Source organism: Oreochromis niloticus, linkage group LG3 (assembly GCF_001858045.2).
Source record: "Oreochromis niloticus isolate F11D_XX linkage group LG3, O_niloticus_UMD_NMBU, whole genome shotgun sequence".
NCBI lineage: Eukaryota > Metazoa > Chordata > Actinopteri > Cichliformes > Cichlidae > Oreochromis > Oreochromis niloticus.
In genome coordinates this window covers 59,799,485-59,816,919 of record NC_031967.2, presented here as the reverse complement: position 1 = coordinate 59,816,919, position 17,435 = coordinate 59,799,485, and the positions used below count along the sequence as shown (strand labels likewise).

Below are 17,435 nucleotides of genomic sequence, written 5' to 3'. Positions count from 1 at the left end.
CGCCATTGGGGTGGGGCTGCTGGTTGACCTCATGTCTGGGGCTCTCCTCAGCTCTTTCCAGGAGGGTGGTGTGGCTGCCCCTCCGGTCGTCCTCCTTGGGCTCTCGTGCTCTGTGGGCCTCTGGATCTCCTCCATGCCTGCTTCATGCCCCTGGGGGGCAGGGCTATGACTCCCCACACCTACTATCAGACACTTACATGGAGAAACCTTATAAATACTCTCACACACACAGGTGTACAAGCAGATACTCACAGACACACACATTGGTTGGCTGCTGCCTCTAAACATATCATGCGTTGTCGGTTTTGTGTGCTACTCAGTGAGATTTAGTATTTATTATTTACTCTTACCTGTGCTTATGTTGTTTGTCGCTGTAGTTTTCCTGCTGTGCTCTTTTCTTTTTGCTTGTTTGTTTTTTCAGCAGTGGATGAAGCAGATTTTTACTGTCTTTTCTCTCTATCTCTCATCCTTCTGTTGTTCTTTCTCTCTCCTTCTGTTTACTTTACTGCCAACTTTTCTTTTCTTCTTATTTCTCTTTCCCATCCCGACTCCTGTCCGTTCTGACTGTAATAACTTGAAATAAAAATAAACAATAAAGCTGAGTGGATCACTATAGCAAAAGGTCCACTTGAGGAAAAAAGGAGAAAAAAACCCCGCCCTCTAACTTTGATTGGTGAGGCTGATTCAATGCATTTATGAACACAGCAGCAGGGCCAGGAATCCAAAATAAATTAAATAATTCATTAAATGTATAATTAATTAATTAATTAATTAATTAATTAATTAAATGTCTATGCAATTAATTATAACTGGAAATAAATAATTTATTGCATGTTTATTGCATGTTTTCAATAAAATGAATCAGCATTTAATTGTTTATCTATTTATTTCATTAATTAATTACAATTTCAATTAATTATGTCTTATTTAATTCAATCATTTTGGAACTCCTGGACCCCCTTTTTTTTACCTTTCCTAAAACTATTTTCACTTGAGTAAGAAGTTGAATCCATACTTTAGCTTTTACTTAACATTAATATTTGTACTTCTACTGAACTACAGGCCAACCCTGTTAGTGGTATATCTGTGTTGTGGTGGTTTTCAGAAACCATGAAGTTGCTATGAAGCTAATCATCAGTGTACACACCGATGAAGATGAATAAGCGATTATGTGCCAACCAATCAGTGAGAAACCCTGAACTCAGATCAGTTATATACAGAGCAATGGCTGATCAGTGATCTTTGGAGACTCTCAGCTGAGATGCAGAAGCGAAACTTAACGTCCCCTCGTGCTGCTTTCAAAGACCCCTCCTGAGGTCATGTGAAACAGAAAGCCCAGCCTTCTCTTCGGAAGGCTTTCCTGTCTCAAATATGCACGTCTCGTCTCCTAACATAGTTTATATGTATGGCCATTAAATTGACGAGAGGAGAGGATGGGCGACCAGAGACATGAGCAGATGAATTCTCCCTTTCACCTGTTTCCAGTGGTGCCATGAAAGCACCACGAGAAAAGGTGGGGATGTGTGTGGTTTGTGTAACTGAGTCATCAGTTTGCTGAGTCTGAGGAGGAGAAGGTATCTTTTTGCTCCAACATGAGGTAAGTCTGCCAAATCTCTGATTATTAATCGATCATGAGTAATGATAAATATTTAAAAGAGAAAAACAAAAATATGTTTTTATAATGAGCTGCTCATTGGTTTCATTTTAGAAATGTTAATGTTTGATTAACTGATACTGTATACGACATCACTGTTTTTACAACCACATGTACAGTTGAGTTATTGCACATAGGATTGGTATTGCACAGTGGTGGTCCATAGAGGAAGTGGGAAGTGGGGGGCTGTGTTATCGGTGCATGTGTGAGTTCAGGGTGGTTATCGCTTTGGGGAAGAAACTGTTTTTGAATCTGTGGGTCTTTGTGTTGATGCACCTGTAGCGCTTCCCTGAGGGAAGCAGGCTGAACATGTTGAAGCCAGGGTGGGAGCTGTCCTTGATAATGTTTGCTGCTCTGCTGAGGCAGCGGGAGGAATACATGTCCATCAGGGAGGGGAGAGGGCAGCCGATGATCTTTTGTGCTGTCTTGACCACACTCTGAAGCCTCACTCTATCTGCCTTGGTGCAGCTGCCGTACCATACCGTGATGCAGTAGGTTAGCAGGCTCTCAATGGACGAGCGGTAGAAGGTCAGCAGCAGGTTGGAGTTCAGCTTGTACTTCCTGAGGACTCTCAGGAAGTGCAGCCGCTGTTGAGCCTTCTTGACGACCGCTGAGATGTTTTCCGTCCAGGAGATGTCAGCAGAGATGAGGACATCAAGGAACCCGAAAGTGTGGACCCTCTCCACACACTCCCCGGTGATGTAGAGGGGGGCCAAGTCAGTGCTGTGTCTCCTGAAGTCAACAATGAGCTCTTTGGTTTTCTTAGTGTTCAGTGCCAGGTTGTTTTCTGAACACCATGCTGCCAACTTCAGGACTTCCTCTCTGTAGTCTGCCTCGTCTCTCTTTGAGATGAGTCCGACTACCGTGGTGTCATCAGCAAACTTGATGATGAGAGCGTTGTTGTGGGTCGAACTGCAGTCGTGGGTGTAGAGAGAATACAGGAGGGGGCTCAGCACACAGCCCTGTGGGGAGCCGGTGCTCAGTGTGCGAGTGGAGGAGAGATGAGGAGAGTCTCACACTCTGTGGCCGGTTTGTGAGGAAATCCTTTATCCAGGCACATGTGAGAGGAGGGAGGCCAAGAGTGACCAGTTTGTTGATGAGGATGTCCGGGATGATTGTATTAAAGGCTGAGCTGTAGTCCACAAAGAGCATTTGGACATAGCTCTGCCGCTGCTCTAGGTGACTCAGCACAGCGTGGAGGGCTGTGGCGATGGCGTCTTCTGTGGATCTGTTTGCATGGTATGCAAACTGGTGGGGGTCGAATTCTGGGGGGAGGTAATCCTTGATGTGCTGAAGGACTAGTCTCTCAAAGCATTTCATGATTACCGGTGTGAGGGCCACAGGGCGGTAATCATTCAGGCTGGAGATGGGAGACTTCTTCGGCACTGGGATGATTGTGGCTGATTTTAGACAGGATGGGATGGCTGCCTGATCCAGTGAGAGGAGCTGGGAGGTCTGACATGTGCTGGTCGTAGAAACAGGATGTGTCAGAGCACTGAGTGAGCCTGACACACCAGTCCAGGTTTGATGCTCTCACTCTGATGGTCCTCACAGCTTTTTCTTTGTGACTCTCTTACAGTGAAGATAGCAGCGCTCTGCTCAGCAGGCTGCAGCAGTTGCAGTGTCACTTCACCTGGGATCTGAAGAAAGACGTGGACCCGAAAATACTGATCACCCGACTAAAGACTGACATAGATTTTCATTGGAGTCAGTGTGAGGGAGGGAGTTGCTTCTACAGTCTCTTGGCTTATTGCAGGTACAGTTTCTGGAGCTGTCTGATGAAAGAAAAGCTAAAGTGGATTTATTCTGCTCATTCAAATCTCAAAACTTTTATTTCTGGGACTCTGCTACAGAAGAGAAGAGCTAACATTAGCCAGAAGAAAGTTTTTTCCACTGAAGTCAGTCTGACCAAAGGGAAATTTGACTGTCAAAGGAAACTGTGGTCAGCATCAGCAGGATTTATATTTGAATGATAGAGAGATAGTTTTGTTTTCAGGATCAGATCCAACCCTGAGCTGTGTTTCTTCTGGATAATGTTACCTACCAGCAGCGTTCCTGCTGCTAACACTGACTAATTTTAAATGATTTCATGTAAAAGGTTATGTCTGGAGTAGATTTGTCTGCATGACTGTGAGCCATCACCAGATTCATGCGGCATAACAAAGCTACAGCTAGCAGAGAAAACTTTAGCTTGTTTTATATTTAGCTCATTATTTCTACTTTAATAGAAACATAGAATATGAAGAGAAAAATTATTGGAGTTTTGGACTAGAGTTTCTCATTATTTATGAAGCTGGCACTATCTTAAAAATTAATCTGCCTCCTGAAGCTTGTTTTGACTCTTGTTGTTGGTGGAAATGCAGTAATTATCTAACCCTGGAGTCAAGAACCTCAGATAAAAACCTTAATGAATCATCAACAAGTGTTTCTTGAACTCTCAAGTAATTTTCTTGTCAGGTGTTGTAAATGCCTCATAGTTAAATACCAGATGTGGAACATCTGTTGATGACCTGTTGGTCCTCAGATATCTTCAGGATCAACGAGAGGAAGCGCTGTCACTTTTAAACCAATCAGAGGAGACTATCAGGGAGAGTTACGGTGATGAGAGTGAGAGGCGGCTGATTGTGACGTATGGAGACATGGCCTGGCTGAAATACCATGATGGAGACTTTGCACAGTCACAAAGCTACTGTCAGAGAGTTGAGGACATACTGGTATGTACACCAATCAGATCAAACATGATGATCACTGCTGTTGAACCTCTGACGCTTCCTTCTCCGTCTGCAGGTGAAGTATCCCACTGGTTCATCAGGAAGTCTCCTTCCAGAGGTGTACGGGGAACAAGGCTGGACCTATTTCAAGGTGTCATGGTCTTCTCTCTCCAAAGCCATCGAGTGTTTTCGTAAAGCACTTGAGGTACAAACTCGTGACACCGAGTGGAACGCCGGCTACGCCATCGCCCTCTTTTGTAGAGAACAGGTCAGTTTTATGATAAGAATGAAGAGTGCATTAGCTTATATGGGTATATTCCTTAAGACAGCACCAAATGATCAGAGAAAACTTTAGGGCTCTGTCAGTGGTGACAGAAACTGTAAACTAATCAGTTTGTCGTCTGCAGTGGGTTTTTGAAAATTTACAGGAAGATGAGGAATCCCAGGCCACCAAACAGCTTCGCCTTGCATTGGAGATCAACCCAAATAACGCTGCTCTGCAGTGCATGCTTGCCGTGAAGCTGGTGGCCTATAAGAAATATCAAGAGGCTGATGGTCTGGTGGAGATGGCTCTAGAAAATGATCCTGACAACCCTCATGTCATCCGCCACTCAGGAAAATACTTTCGTAATAGGGTAAGTCTGCAGCCTTGGCTTTATAAATTCTTACTTCTGCTTACTGGGTCTTTGGCTTAGTAACAGCAGACCAAACAAAAGTGAAGAAATCCATCTGTAGAGACTCATTCTCAGTTTTTGAAGGAGGATTTTGAATTCAATTCGGGATTTAACAGGAAGCCAATGAAGGGAAGCCCAAACAGGAGAAATATGCTCTCTCTTTCTAGTCCCTGTCAGTACTCTTGCTGCAGCATTTTGGATTAGCTGAAGGCTTTTCAGAGAGTTTTTAGGACATCCTGATAATATTTTTTTTAATTAAAGTTTTTTATTATTTTAAACAATTAAGAAAACCATAACATAACAACCCAAAACAACAAAAAACACACTCAGTAAAGAAAACAAATAAATACATTGTCAGGAGATTTCCTGTATTGCAACTCAGGTCAGAATAAAAACGCTCAGACAGGTTAACGTATACACGGGTGAGCCTGAGGGAGACTCGCACCCTGCAGCAAAAAGAAAGAGTCTTTATTCAGAGAGCACATACAGGAAGAGAGAAAATAGAACTGCAGGCACAGAGTGTAACTTCCCCATTTAGGAGTCTGCACAGAGTGTGACTTCCCCATTTAAGCTTAATACTGAAGGAGCAAACACATTTAGATAAAGAAACATACTTTTAAGCATAACATAATAAAAATCCTAGAATCCTAAAAATCTCTTAACATACATAAATAAAATAAATAAATAAATAAACTGTTGCACACACAGTTAATTCTTAATTCATACTGTATCTCACCTTGTCTTCATGTTGTAGGCCCATATAAACAAAAAAAACTCTCCCATTGTTCTGTTAGAGTCTCTGTCTTACTGCTCAGTCTTCCCAGCATTTTCTCACATGCGGCATTTTCAGTCATTTTCTCCTTCCACTTTTTTAGTGTTGGAGTCCGAGGGTCTTTCCAAAGTGTTAAAATGAGACGAACACACGTCACAATCCCAGTGTTTAACACTCTAAAGCCTGCTTTGTCTAACTTTGGCACCTCGCCTCTGTCCCCCAATAGGCACAGTCTTGGTGATCTAGGTAATTTAAGTTTCACCCAACCCTCCATATATTTTAAAACATTTTGGGAGACCAGTGGACATTCCCATAAAGCATGTGCTAACGTACCTTTTCCTTCTTGGCACTTCCAGCACAGGTCATCTTTACTGATTCCCATTTTATAAAGTCTCGTTGGTGTATAAAAGTACCTATAGAGAATTTTATATTGAATACATTTGCCTCTAGCTTCCCTGATGTAAAACCCATTTTCAGAAACAATTGAATCTCATGTTCCCTCATCGAAGGAACAATCCAGATCTTTTTCCCAAGCCCTTTTAAGACTTTTACATATGTTGTTTTTAACCCAATGACATAAATGATACCATGTTGATGCCTTTGCATTTAAGGGTGGAAGTACAAGAAATTCTCTATGACATTTTTCTCCTGAGACAATTTTATTTTATCTTTCAGACAGTCTCTCATTTGTAAATATCGCCAAAAATGGCCGGGTCCTTCCAAATTAAACTTTATTGTCAAATCATTGAAGGACATAAACATGTTATCTTCATATAAATCACTTATTAATCTTATGCCTTTTTTATGCCACTGTGGCCAATAAATTGTTTGTTTACCTATTTTTATTTTTGGGTTGTGCCACAGGGGTGCATATTTGTGAAAGTATGGGGAGAGATTACAGCTCTTGTGAACCTCTTGCCACACCATTTTTGAAAACTTTAAAATAGGGTTATCTACTCTATTCCCTGTATTGTCCGGTTTTTGAGCCAACACCTCAATAAGAGTGAATGGAAAAACCAGTTCACGTTCCATTAGAATCCAGTTTAGGTCCAAATTTATTGCTGCCCAGTGTTTACACAGCTTGAACATCTCAAATGAGATGCTGTACTGTTTTATGTTGGGTAGGGATAAACCTCCTTCTTTTCTCGGTTGGTACAGTCTGCCAAGATTAATCCGCGGTCTACCACCATCCCAACGAAAGTGTTTTATCATATTATCATATCTTGAGAAAATTTGAGGTGAAATACAAATTGGTATCATTCCAATGAAATAATTGATCAGAGGAGCTACTGCCAACTTTATCGTATTTACTTTGCCCCATAATGTCAAATGCAACTTACCCCATTTCTCCAAATTAGTTTTAATCCTAGTTAGTAGTTTTCCTACATTATCATTCATAATCTCATCGACATTCGGATTAAGTGTTATTCCTAAGTATTTCATCCCTTTTTCTAACACATTGAAATTAAAAGGTGATAATGAATTAGCAATACGTTTGAGATAGGGCAGCACGGTGGTTAGCACTGTTGCCGCACAGCAAGAAGGTCTTGAGTTCAATTCCAACATCAGGCCGGGGTCTTTCTGTGTGGAGTTTGCATGTTCTCCCCGTGTTTGCGTGGGTTCCCCTCTGGGTACTCCGGCTTCCTCCCACCGTCCAAAGACATGCAGTTTGAGGGGATAGGTTAATTGGATAATCCAAATTACCACTAGGTGTGAATGTGAGCGCGAATGGTTGTCTGACCCTGTGTGTTGGCCCTGCGACAGACTGGCGACCCTGAAAAGGATAAGTGGAAGCGAATGGATGGATGGATGTTTGACATATTGGCATTGCCTCCGACTTATGCCAGTTAATTTTGTAGCCTGATATCTTAGAGAATTCACCAATAACATTTAGCAATTTTGTTATAGAATTAGTAGGGTCTTCCTGACACACCACCAAAATATCGTCTGCATATAAAAATAATTTATGTTCTCTCCCCCCTCCGTTCACACCCACGATACTTGAATCTTCCCTAATTTTAATAGCCAGGGGTTCCAAAAAGATAGAGAACAAGAGTGGGCTAAGACTACAACCCTGACGGGTAGACCTGGAAATATATAAAAAAAAAAGGGAACATCTGTCCATTGGTGAGAACAGAGGCTTTGGGCCTCTGTAGAGTGTCTTAACCCATCTACAAAAATTATCACCAATTCCAGTGCGGTAAATAAAAAACTCCATTCAACCCTGTCAAAAGCTTTCTGTCCATCAAGCGAAATTATTACTACCGGTTTTGGGTTATTTTTATTGGCCCACATAAAATGTAATAATCTCCTCATATTATCAGCTGATGATCGATGCTTAATAAACCCCACTTGGTCTTTGTGAACAATCCGTGGCAACACCGTCTCCAATCTTGCTACCAAGATCTTTGACAGTATTTTACAATCCACATTTATTAAACTAATAGGTCTAAAATTGGTTGGCTCAGTTAAATCTTTATCATCTTTTGATAAGAGAGTTATAATAGCTTGATTGAAACTTTCAGGAAGCGTTCCATATTGGAAAGCTTCCTGAAATACTTTAGTTAAAAATGGGGCAAGTATCTCTGTAAACTTTTGCTAATATTCGGCTGTAAAGCCATCTACACCCGGTGAATCCTGATAATAATTTATTACTTCCAGCCTGGAAGTAATAAATGCATGAACTAGTTTTTCAGTGTCACTCTGAAACAGGATATTTCTCATTTTAGAGATATTGAGCAAATATCTATGAAAAGACATACTCTGGTCAAAAAAGATTCCTCACAATGTTACTGGAGGCCAAGGTAATGACATCCAGAGTAAGAATCTGGTTAGAATTATATTTCTAAGAATTTTAGGACCAAGTAAAATAACCTCATTTTTATCTTACATTAGAAGCGGGAAGTTAAGAGGTCATCAAGAGCTTTATATCTTTCTTTTTTTTTTGCCTGTCCCTTGGTTCTTTAGCTGTCAGAATTGTTGTCTGAAGTTCAACAAGAGCTTTATATCTTTAAGACATTCCTGCCGTTAAATAATTGTTGTTTGTCATCTGGCTTCATGGATAGATAAAATGGTAAATGGCCTGTATTTGTATAGCGCTTTTCTAGTCCCTAAGGCACCCAATGCGCTTTACACATTCAGTCATCCACCCATTCACACACCGGTGATGGTAAGCTACAATGTAGCCACAGCTGCCCTGGGGCACACTGACAGAGTCGAGGCTGCCGGACACTGGCACCACCGGGCTCTCTGACCACCACCAGTTGGCAACAGGTGAAGTGTCTTGCCCAAGGACAAACGACCAAGACTGTCGGAGCTGGGGCTCGGACCGACAACCTTCCGATTACAAGACGAACTGCCAACTCTTGAGCCACAATAAAGCTGTGTGTCATCAGCATAGCAGTGAAAATGTATATTATGTCTTCTAATGATACTGCCTAAGGGAAGCATGTATAGTGTAAACAGAATTGGTTCTAACACTGAACCCTGTGGAACACCATAGTTAACCTAAATGTGTGAAGAGGACTCTCCATTTACATGAACAAATTCAAATTGGAGTCTATTGGAGAGATATGATACAAACCACTGCAGCGCAGTACCTGTAATACCTGCAGCGTGCTCTAATCACTCTAAAAAAATATGGTCAACGGCGTTGAGGTCTAGCAGGACAAGCACAAAGATGAGTCCACTGTCAGAGGCTATAACAAGATCATTTGCACCAACAGGTTAATGATCTCTGAAACGACTGTAACCTCTGAGCTTGGAGTCTGGGTTTGTCTGGGGGATTTCCTATCTCCTATTTTTTGTTTCTTTCACTAATTGTTCCAGGACAAGGTTTTTTTTTATTTTTTGTAGATTTTCGTATATTTATATAAGTTGCTGGTGTGCAGAGGAGAGAATTTCCTTTGAACATTCATCACTTTTCCAGTGTATTTACAGTCGTTAAGAGAGTTTGAACAATGTTTTTTTTTCTTTTATTTAACCTCAAATTGATCTGAATATTTGTATCTGATTAGTGGTTTAAAATGTGCTTCAGAATCGACTGGATGAGGCTATTGATATGTTTACGCGAGGCCTGAGAAGGGATGATGAATCAGATTTCTTTCACCACCAGCTGGCTCTGTGCTACAAGCAGAAGAAAATTGCTGAGCAATTCCGCAGGCCCTTCAGCAACAGAGGTACACAGAAATATACTGCATGTTATCCTTAAATCAACACAACTCAAATCATCCTTTAATGATCCACAGAAGAGGTGCGTAAGTGGAGGCGTATTTGTATCAGTCACCTTGAAGATGCTGTAAAGATAAAACCGTCCTTTTTCCTGGCGTGGGCTGATCTGCCACTGCTGTATGCAGAGGAAGGGGATTTGAGCAGGTACCCGTCTAAACAAAGCTACAGGGCTTCCTTCTTTCTTTCCTCTGGCTGTAAATTGCTCATCTCGTTGTTTCTCAGGGCTGAGGAGATTTTCCAGCACTGCTTGGAGAACTTACCAGAGTTGGAGGAAATGCTTTGTCAGACTATCCATCAGCACTGCGGTGACTTTCATCTTTATCACAAAAGCAATGAGGCTCAAGCCATCGCTCACTATACCAAGGTAAGTTTCTAGGTGCCAGACTCTGATTGGTCCTATCTGAAGAAAAAAATGAAGGTGACAGGTAGCTGATTCATCAGAGGGCAAATTATTCCAAGATGAGGCAGCTTATGTTCAGTGTTAGACATGCAGCTGCCCTTTAATGTTTCATGTTTCAACCCAAGAATAACAATGAAAGACGAAAAACTAAAATGTTTAGGTGGAGGTGTCAGGGCAGTAATGTGAAACATGTGTTACGACCCGGCTCAAGGCCGCAACAAAAAAAAAAAAGATGAATACCAGGTTGTGGGTGAGAAGAGGCTTTATCTTAAACTGGACAACCAGGTTGGCTAAAAAATGGCTGGTGCCACTAAAGCAACCACAACAAAAGAGATGGACAAAATGGTGAACGGAGAACTAAACTATACTGGGAAACTAAACTACTGACCCTGAACAGAAACAAACCTGAACACAAATAACCGCGAGCAGAAAACAGATGACGGTTGGGCAGCAGGGAAAACACACGGATGAGACATGGTGGATACACAGACGGGCCAGCCAAACTACAAAGACAGAGGACGCGTCTTAAATACACACAGGGAAACACAGGGAGATTGCACACAGGTGGGGAACACAGCTGGGAATAATCAACAAGACGAGACAGAGGTAAAACTGAACACACTCACATGAGACGCAGACCTTCACAATAAAACAGGAAACGAGAACAAATCCTTAAACATAACATAAAACAAAACACTGACAACATTAAATCGTAACATTTCCCCCCACCCAAAAATCAAACATTTAACCCCAAATGAAAATGTTTGATTCATGACCTAGAGAGCCATGAATGCTGTAGTCCTGGAAGACCAGCGCACAAGGCACTGGCCGCTATTCTGCAGGCAGACGAAATGCTGAAGCGGTCCTCCGGACCCTCCAGCGAAGACGGACGAAGGCTGGACAGGCCCCTCGGACCCTCCAGCAAAGACGAATGTTGGCTGGACAGGCCCCTCGGACCCCTCCAGCGGAGACGAATGAAGGCTGGACAGGCCCCTCGGACCCTCCAGCTGAAACAGAATGCTGAAGCGGTCCTCCGGACCCTCCAGCGAAGACGAATGATGGCTGGACAGGCCCCTTGGACCCTCCAGCGGAGACTGAAGGCTGAAGCGGTCCCTCGGACCCTCCAGCGAAGACGGAATGCTGAAGCGGTCCCTCGGACCCTCCAGCGAAGACGGAATGCTGAAGCGGTCCCTCGGACCCTCCAGCGAAGACAGACGAAGGCTGAACAGGCCCCTCGGACCCTCCAGCGGAGACGGAAGGCTGAAGCGGTCCCTCGGACCCTCCAGCGAAGACGGACGAATGCTGGACAGGCCCCGTGGACCCTCCAGCGGCGACGAATGAAGGCTGGACAGGCCCCTTGGACCCTCCAGCTGAAACAGAATGCTGAAGCGGTCCTCCGGACCCTCCAGCGAAGACGAATGATGGCTGGACAGGCCCCTTGGACCCTCCAGCTGAAACGGAAGGCTGAAGCAGTCCCTCGGACCCTCCAGCGAAGACGAATGTATCCCGGACGAGCCCCCAATTCTGTTACGACCCGGCTCAAGGCCGCAACAAAAAAAAAAGATGAATACCATGTTGTGGGTGAGAAGAGGCTTTATCTTAAACTGGACAACCAGGTTGGCTAAAAAATGGCTGGTGCCACTAAAGCAACCACAACAAAAGAGATGGACAAAATGGTGAACGGAGAACTAAACTATACTGGGAAACTAAACTACTGACCCTGAACAGAAACACAAACCTGAACACAAATAACCGCGAGCAGAAAACAGATGACGGTTGGGCAGCAGGGAAAACACACGGATGAGACATGGTGGATACACAGACGGGCCAGCCAAACTACAAAGACAGAGGACGCGACTTAAATACACACAGGGAAACACAGGGAGATTGCACACAGGTGGGGAACACAGCTGGGAATAATCAACAAGACGAGACAGAGGTAAAACTGAACACACTCACATGAGACGCAGACCTTCACAATAAAACAGGAAACGAGAACAAATCCTTAAACATAACATAAAACAAAACACTGACAACATTAAATCGTAACACATGTTACCGCTCACATCTACCACATGAACTTAGTATGGATGGATTTATCTTCATGATAGTTTTCTGCTGTTTTCTCTCTGCAGGGGCTGCTGATACCACTGAAAAAATATAATTGGAAACTGTGTGTTAAGGTGAGCACTAGAGACATAACAAAGGTTACGTGTGATATAAACTCAGTGTTGTTACTAACTCATGGGGTGTGAGCAGAATGTTCTGAGGCCGAGTCTGTGAATATAAAACTTTGCTTGAATTAAATGTTTTGTTCAATATCACCTACTTGTGCACCTGAGGACTGTTTTCAAATTTGTTTTCATTTTTGAAAAATACAGCAGTACTGTCTTTTACTACGTCTTGTTAGGATAGATGGCATCTGTCCCACCTCTTATTTTTTTCTGTCATTGAGTACAAACCACCTTGAGGCAACTAATGATCAGGAGAGTTGGGGAGTAGCTGCAGTCACAGCTTTGTAAGATGCTGTAAGATGCAATCACAGCATCTTACAATGTCGTGATTGCATCCATTCCCCATCGCTCTGTGAATTGTGCGGATGGTCATTTATCAATGTTCAATGAACAGGTGAGACAAATGTTACCATCTATGTGCTAAAATCTACAAAGACGTGGATCCAACAGAGACTTACAATGCTTCTAGATCAGAATACTCTTAAAAAGGGTTTTAGAGTTCACTTAGAAGGCTCGTCTAGCACAACATGAAAAGCCTAATACCAGGCAACAAAGGAAGTTTGACTTACTTGTTGTGAGTTGTAAACACCAGCAAAATACGGAGAGTGTCCTCAACCGGTGGATGAGTGAAGGATGCTGCACCGAGGATGTGGACAAGTGGGTGAAAAATGTGTCTGACAGACAGCTCACTCAAGTAGAGAGAAAAATCCTTGCAAAAGGGTTGAACTTTGCTGTGACACCAAGACAAATCCTACTAGTGGAACTGATCACAGCCACAGAAACAGCAATTCGAAACAACAACATTACACATGTGGAAGCAGAATAACTACAGACGAAAGATTCGGCCTGTCTCAGCAATACAAAGCCCCCAGCATCCAACATCACCATGGAGGAGAGGAAGGCACTCACATCACTTATTAATGACAACAACATTATCATCCTTTCAGCAGATAAGGGTAGGTGCACAGTATTGCTGAACCAGAAAGAAAATTCTGTCACTGCTCAATGACAAAAAAATACTTTATGAGACCCAGGAAGTGGCTACAGGAAGAAGGTGATAGACTGTCTGAAGCAGTTAGAACAAGACAAGGTTATTGACTGGACCTCATACCACAGGCTGTACCCAGGAGAGTCTACACCAAGTCTGTATGATTTACCGAAAATACATAAGCAGGGTGCACCTTTAAGACCGATTGTCTGCATGATCAACTCTGTCTCCTATAACATCTCCAAGTTTTTGGCTTTGATCCTCAGTATGCAGTTGTAAACACGGCATCCAGGACACCTTGGATTTTGTTGAGAAGGTGAGAGATGTCATTATGGGGGAGGATATGAAAAGTGGCAGGTTGACCTTCTTAGATTGTGAGATTTCCATCAGTAATGGGGGACATCTAAAAGCAGACGTGTACCGTAAACCTACACATACGGATCAGTATCTAAGGTTTGACTCTCATCATCCACTGGAGCACAAACTGGGTGTCATCAGGACGCTACAACACAGAGCGAACACCATCCCCACTGACACAGCGGCCAGGGAGGCAGAAGAACAGCACATCAAGAAGGCCCTGAGTAAATGTGGAAATTTGTCAAAGCTGGGAAGGCTCCTAAAGAAAGCTCCAGGCATCAACCATTTTCATAATAATGATCAAGAAACTGACAGCCTGTTGTTTGTCAGTGGGCTGGTTTCAGTCATTATGCAAATGTACTGTTTATAAGGTTTGGGGAAACCTGCAGTCAGCTAGACTGAAGAAGTCACTTGGATGAGTGACGAAACGTTTCTCCCACTGAAAACATTACATCAAGATGAACACACTCTACTTCTTTGGAACATAAATTAATCTTTCATTGTTCCTCTATTTTTTCCTGCAGAAACTGAAGCAGATCGCTGAGAGACGTCTGGCAAAGAATCAGGGTGATGGTGAGGCTCTCGCTCTGCTGGGTCAGGTGGCCAGAGCTGAGGGCGACAACAAGAAAGCTGCTGAGTTTTATGAGAAAGCTCTGAACTATGACAAGGACAATGAAGAGTACCTGTCTGCTCTGTGCGAGCTGCGCCTGGAGCTGCAGGGAACATCTGATTAAGTCCAGAGTGCCTCACTTCACTTGTGCTGCCAGCTTCTCTGTATGTAGTAAAAGATACTGCATATGTACATTTTTTGTTTTGTTTATATATCTTGGAAAAAAAATGTTAAGTGTTGCACAATTTTTAAGAGAACAGTATTCAAAAGCAAAAAAAAAAAATGACATGTTCTGATATCACAGAGTTAGAACTGAGGACATCAGAGGGTAAAAACAGCTGGTGATAATTTACTGTCAAAGTTCAAGAGGAGACACATAAAAAACTAAACTTAATAATAAAAAGGAAACTTAGGAGAACTCAAATAAAAGTGAATAAAATATAAATTATAGAAAAAATGTCCACCTTTCAACTACCGCCAGAAGGTGGCAGCTCATCTCCTTTATCCTCACCTTTCCTTTCTACTCATCTACTACATGCATCACTGCTCTTCACACTTCTACAAGGACTGGATTGATTATAATGTAGAGGACAAAGAATGTACAGTAACACAGTTATAAAGATAAATGGAACGACTTGTTCTGCAAGTATTTTAAATGTATCCCCTTCATAACTCCTGTTAACTGCATGCTATTTACCAATACAAGACATTAACTACATTAACATTAACTATTATATACAATACACATAAAAGTCATTACTGTGTGCGCCTCTTGGACCACATGCAGAATAACATTACTTTCAGGTGTATCTGTAGCTCTGTATTCGTGCTAGTCCTGACACACCATGGTTGTGCTCTCAGTTAAACTCTGGTCATGAGACCATCAAACTGTACCTCAAACAGCACTTTATATTTTATGCCACTTTTATTTTTTTAATCACATATTTTAGGCAAGTTCCTAATAAATGCTACACTTTTTTATTATCTGTATTATTCAATACATTTTTAATCCTTTTCAAGAAATATTATGAACTAAAATTAACATGAATCTGTCACAGAAACATAAAAACACCTTTATTGAACTGTCTCAGGGACAGTTACAGGTTGGCTTGATGGGCCACTGAACGCCAGGAGTGAGGAGAAGACGTAGTAAGAAAACAGACTGACCTTATGACAAAATCAGGTTTAAAACCCTTTTGTCCCCTAGAACTTTGACACCATTGTTAACTTTTTAACAGTCACTTAAGACAAATGTACAAAAGATAAAAGAATAGAAACATCTTTATTAAAACCATCACAGCAAAACATAAAAAGTCTGGACATCATCACCCCTCAAAACATGCAAACATACAGATGCTACAATCATTATAGCTTGATTCATGATACATTACATTGTGACACACAACTCTAAACTTACATATCATTTGATGCTCAGTTAAACTGTCAAATGCAAAAACACATGATTGTGGGATTTTTATAAAATATCTACATACATCATATAAATGCTGGCACTTTTAATTTGATATTTGTCAGGAGGGTTTGTTGGGCAAATGTGGTTCGCAATGTCCTGACAAACAAACAAACCACTGACTAACAAAGAAGTAGAATAACAATGCAATGAAACATACAGTACAAACCACTGATTTTGCCGTATTCAGGTAACTTCAGGGTTTTCTGTACTAAACGTGGTTTTCTTCTTACCGGGGTAAATCGTCATGGTAACTTGTGTTGTGTGAAATCAACAGTTATAAACATCACAGCCTACTGACCAATCAATTCTCTGGAAAATAGCATCATAATTCATGGAAGATCCCTCGGACATCTGTAGTGAGAGTAGGAGGGTCTAAATTTAAATTTCTAAACTCAACTTTACTCGTTGATCTTCTTTTTGTTTTAGCAGCAAACAATTTTACGCCTGTTTGATTGTTCTAAACAATCAAAAACAGGACACCTGCACTGCACTTGCTGGCTTCATATCAAATTTGAATTTGAATTTTGTTGTTATATTTAAAATGCAGCTGAAAGGATAAAAATAAACTGTCAGGAGGAGATTATGTTCTGGGTTTCAGCTTCAAATCATCTACAGTTTGTGCTCCATTCACTGGATTTAGTAAAGTCATGCTTAACCTGCTCCTGACAGTTTTAGTTTTTATTCTTTCAGCTGTTTAAGTGTTTGAGAGTAAAGATTAAAATCACACCTTTTCAAACACATTCACATCTTTATGGAACAGCAGGACCTCCAATCATTCAGCAGTACACAGACCTCAGGCATTTTACATCAGCTGTTTAACATTTGCTGTTAGCTGCAGATAATTTCTATGCTGTTTTCTGTGGCTATGTATGCAAATAACTAATTATTATAAAGAAAATAAAAACCAAAGAAGTATTATGAAAGGAAGCAACTTATCCCTGTCTCTTCCATCCTTGTCTCCTCCATCCTTGGTGTCTTCATCTATGAAACCTGCAGAGTAGAAACAGGTGTGAGGAGTCCAACCACCGAGTATGCTGAAAATATTTCATGTTTCACTTTTTCAAACTGTTATATAGCTGCTGGGAGTAATGCAGAACAATCAGAATAATACATATTGATTGCATCTGCTGATTTTTGGCTATCAACTGTTGTGTAGAGCTGCTGTGGTCATGGTTGACAGTTTTACAGCATATTCAGCAGCTAACAGGAGCAAAGAACAGCATCCAGCAGCAAAAGACTACACTGGCTGCAGAAAGTCTTCTTTTTTCATTTTCTCTCTCAAACTGCTGCGGATGCATTTATTATCAACTGACATGGCATGATTCAAAACAAAA

At 41.8% G+C, this 17,435-nt stretch overlaps 2 protein-coding genes across 2 annotated transcripts in view; both read left to right on the top strand.

Moving 5' to 3' along the window:
• The window catches only part of LOC102081234 (interferon-induced protein with tetratricopeptide repeats 5), a 98,378-nt gene that overhangs the window by 57,509 nt on the left and 23,434 nt on the right, over positions 1 to 17,435 (top strand). The gene's annotated exons all lie outside the window — the stretch shown is intronic.
• On the top strand, positions 1,336 to 16,837 carry LOC109194232 (interferon-induced protein with tetratricopeptide repeats 1). Its single transcript, XM_025905770.1, has 10 exons — positions 1,336 to 1,597; positions 3,234 to 3,410; positions 4,179 to 4,368; positions 4,442 to 4,633; positions 4,773 to 5,000; positions 9,848 to 9,989; positions 10,059 to 10,185; positions 10,264 to 10,405; positions 12,577 to 12,624; positions 14,545 to 16,837. The coding sequence occupies exons 1-10, from the start codon at positions 1,593 to 1,595 to the stop codon at positions 14,752 to 14,754; spliced, it is 1,461 nt and encodes a 486-aa protein (XP_025761555.1). The 5' UTR covers positions 1,336 to 1,592; the 3' UTR covers positions 14,755 to 16,837.

Bases quoted from the DNA above. Each gene is read 5' to 3' on its own strand.
- LOC109194232 (XM_025905770.1), top strand. The intron at 4,369-4,441 runs GTATGTACACCA...CTCCGTCTGCAG, and splicing joins AGAGAGTTGAGGACATACTG to GTGAAGTATCCCACTGGTTC. The intron at 10,186-10,263 runs GTACCCGTCTAA...GTTGTTTCTCAG, and splicing joins GAGGAAGGGGATTTGAGCAG to GGCTGAGGAGATTTTCCAGC.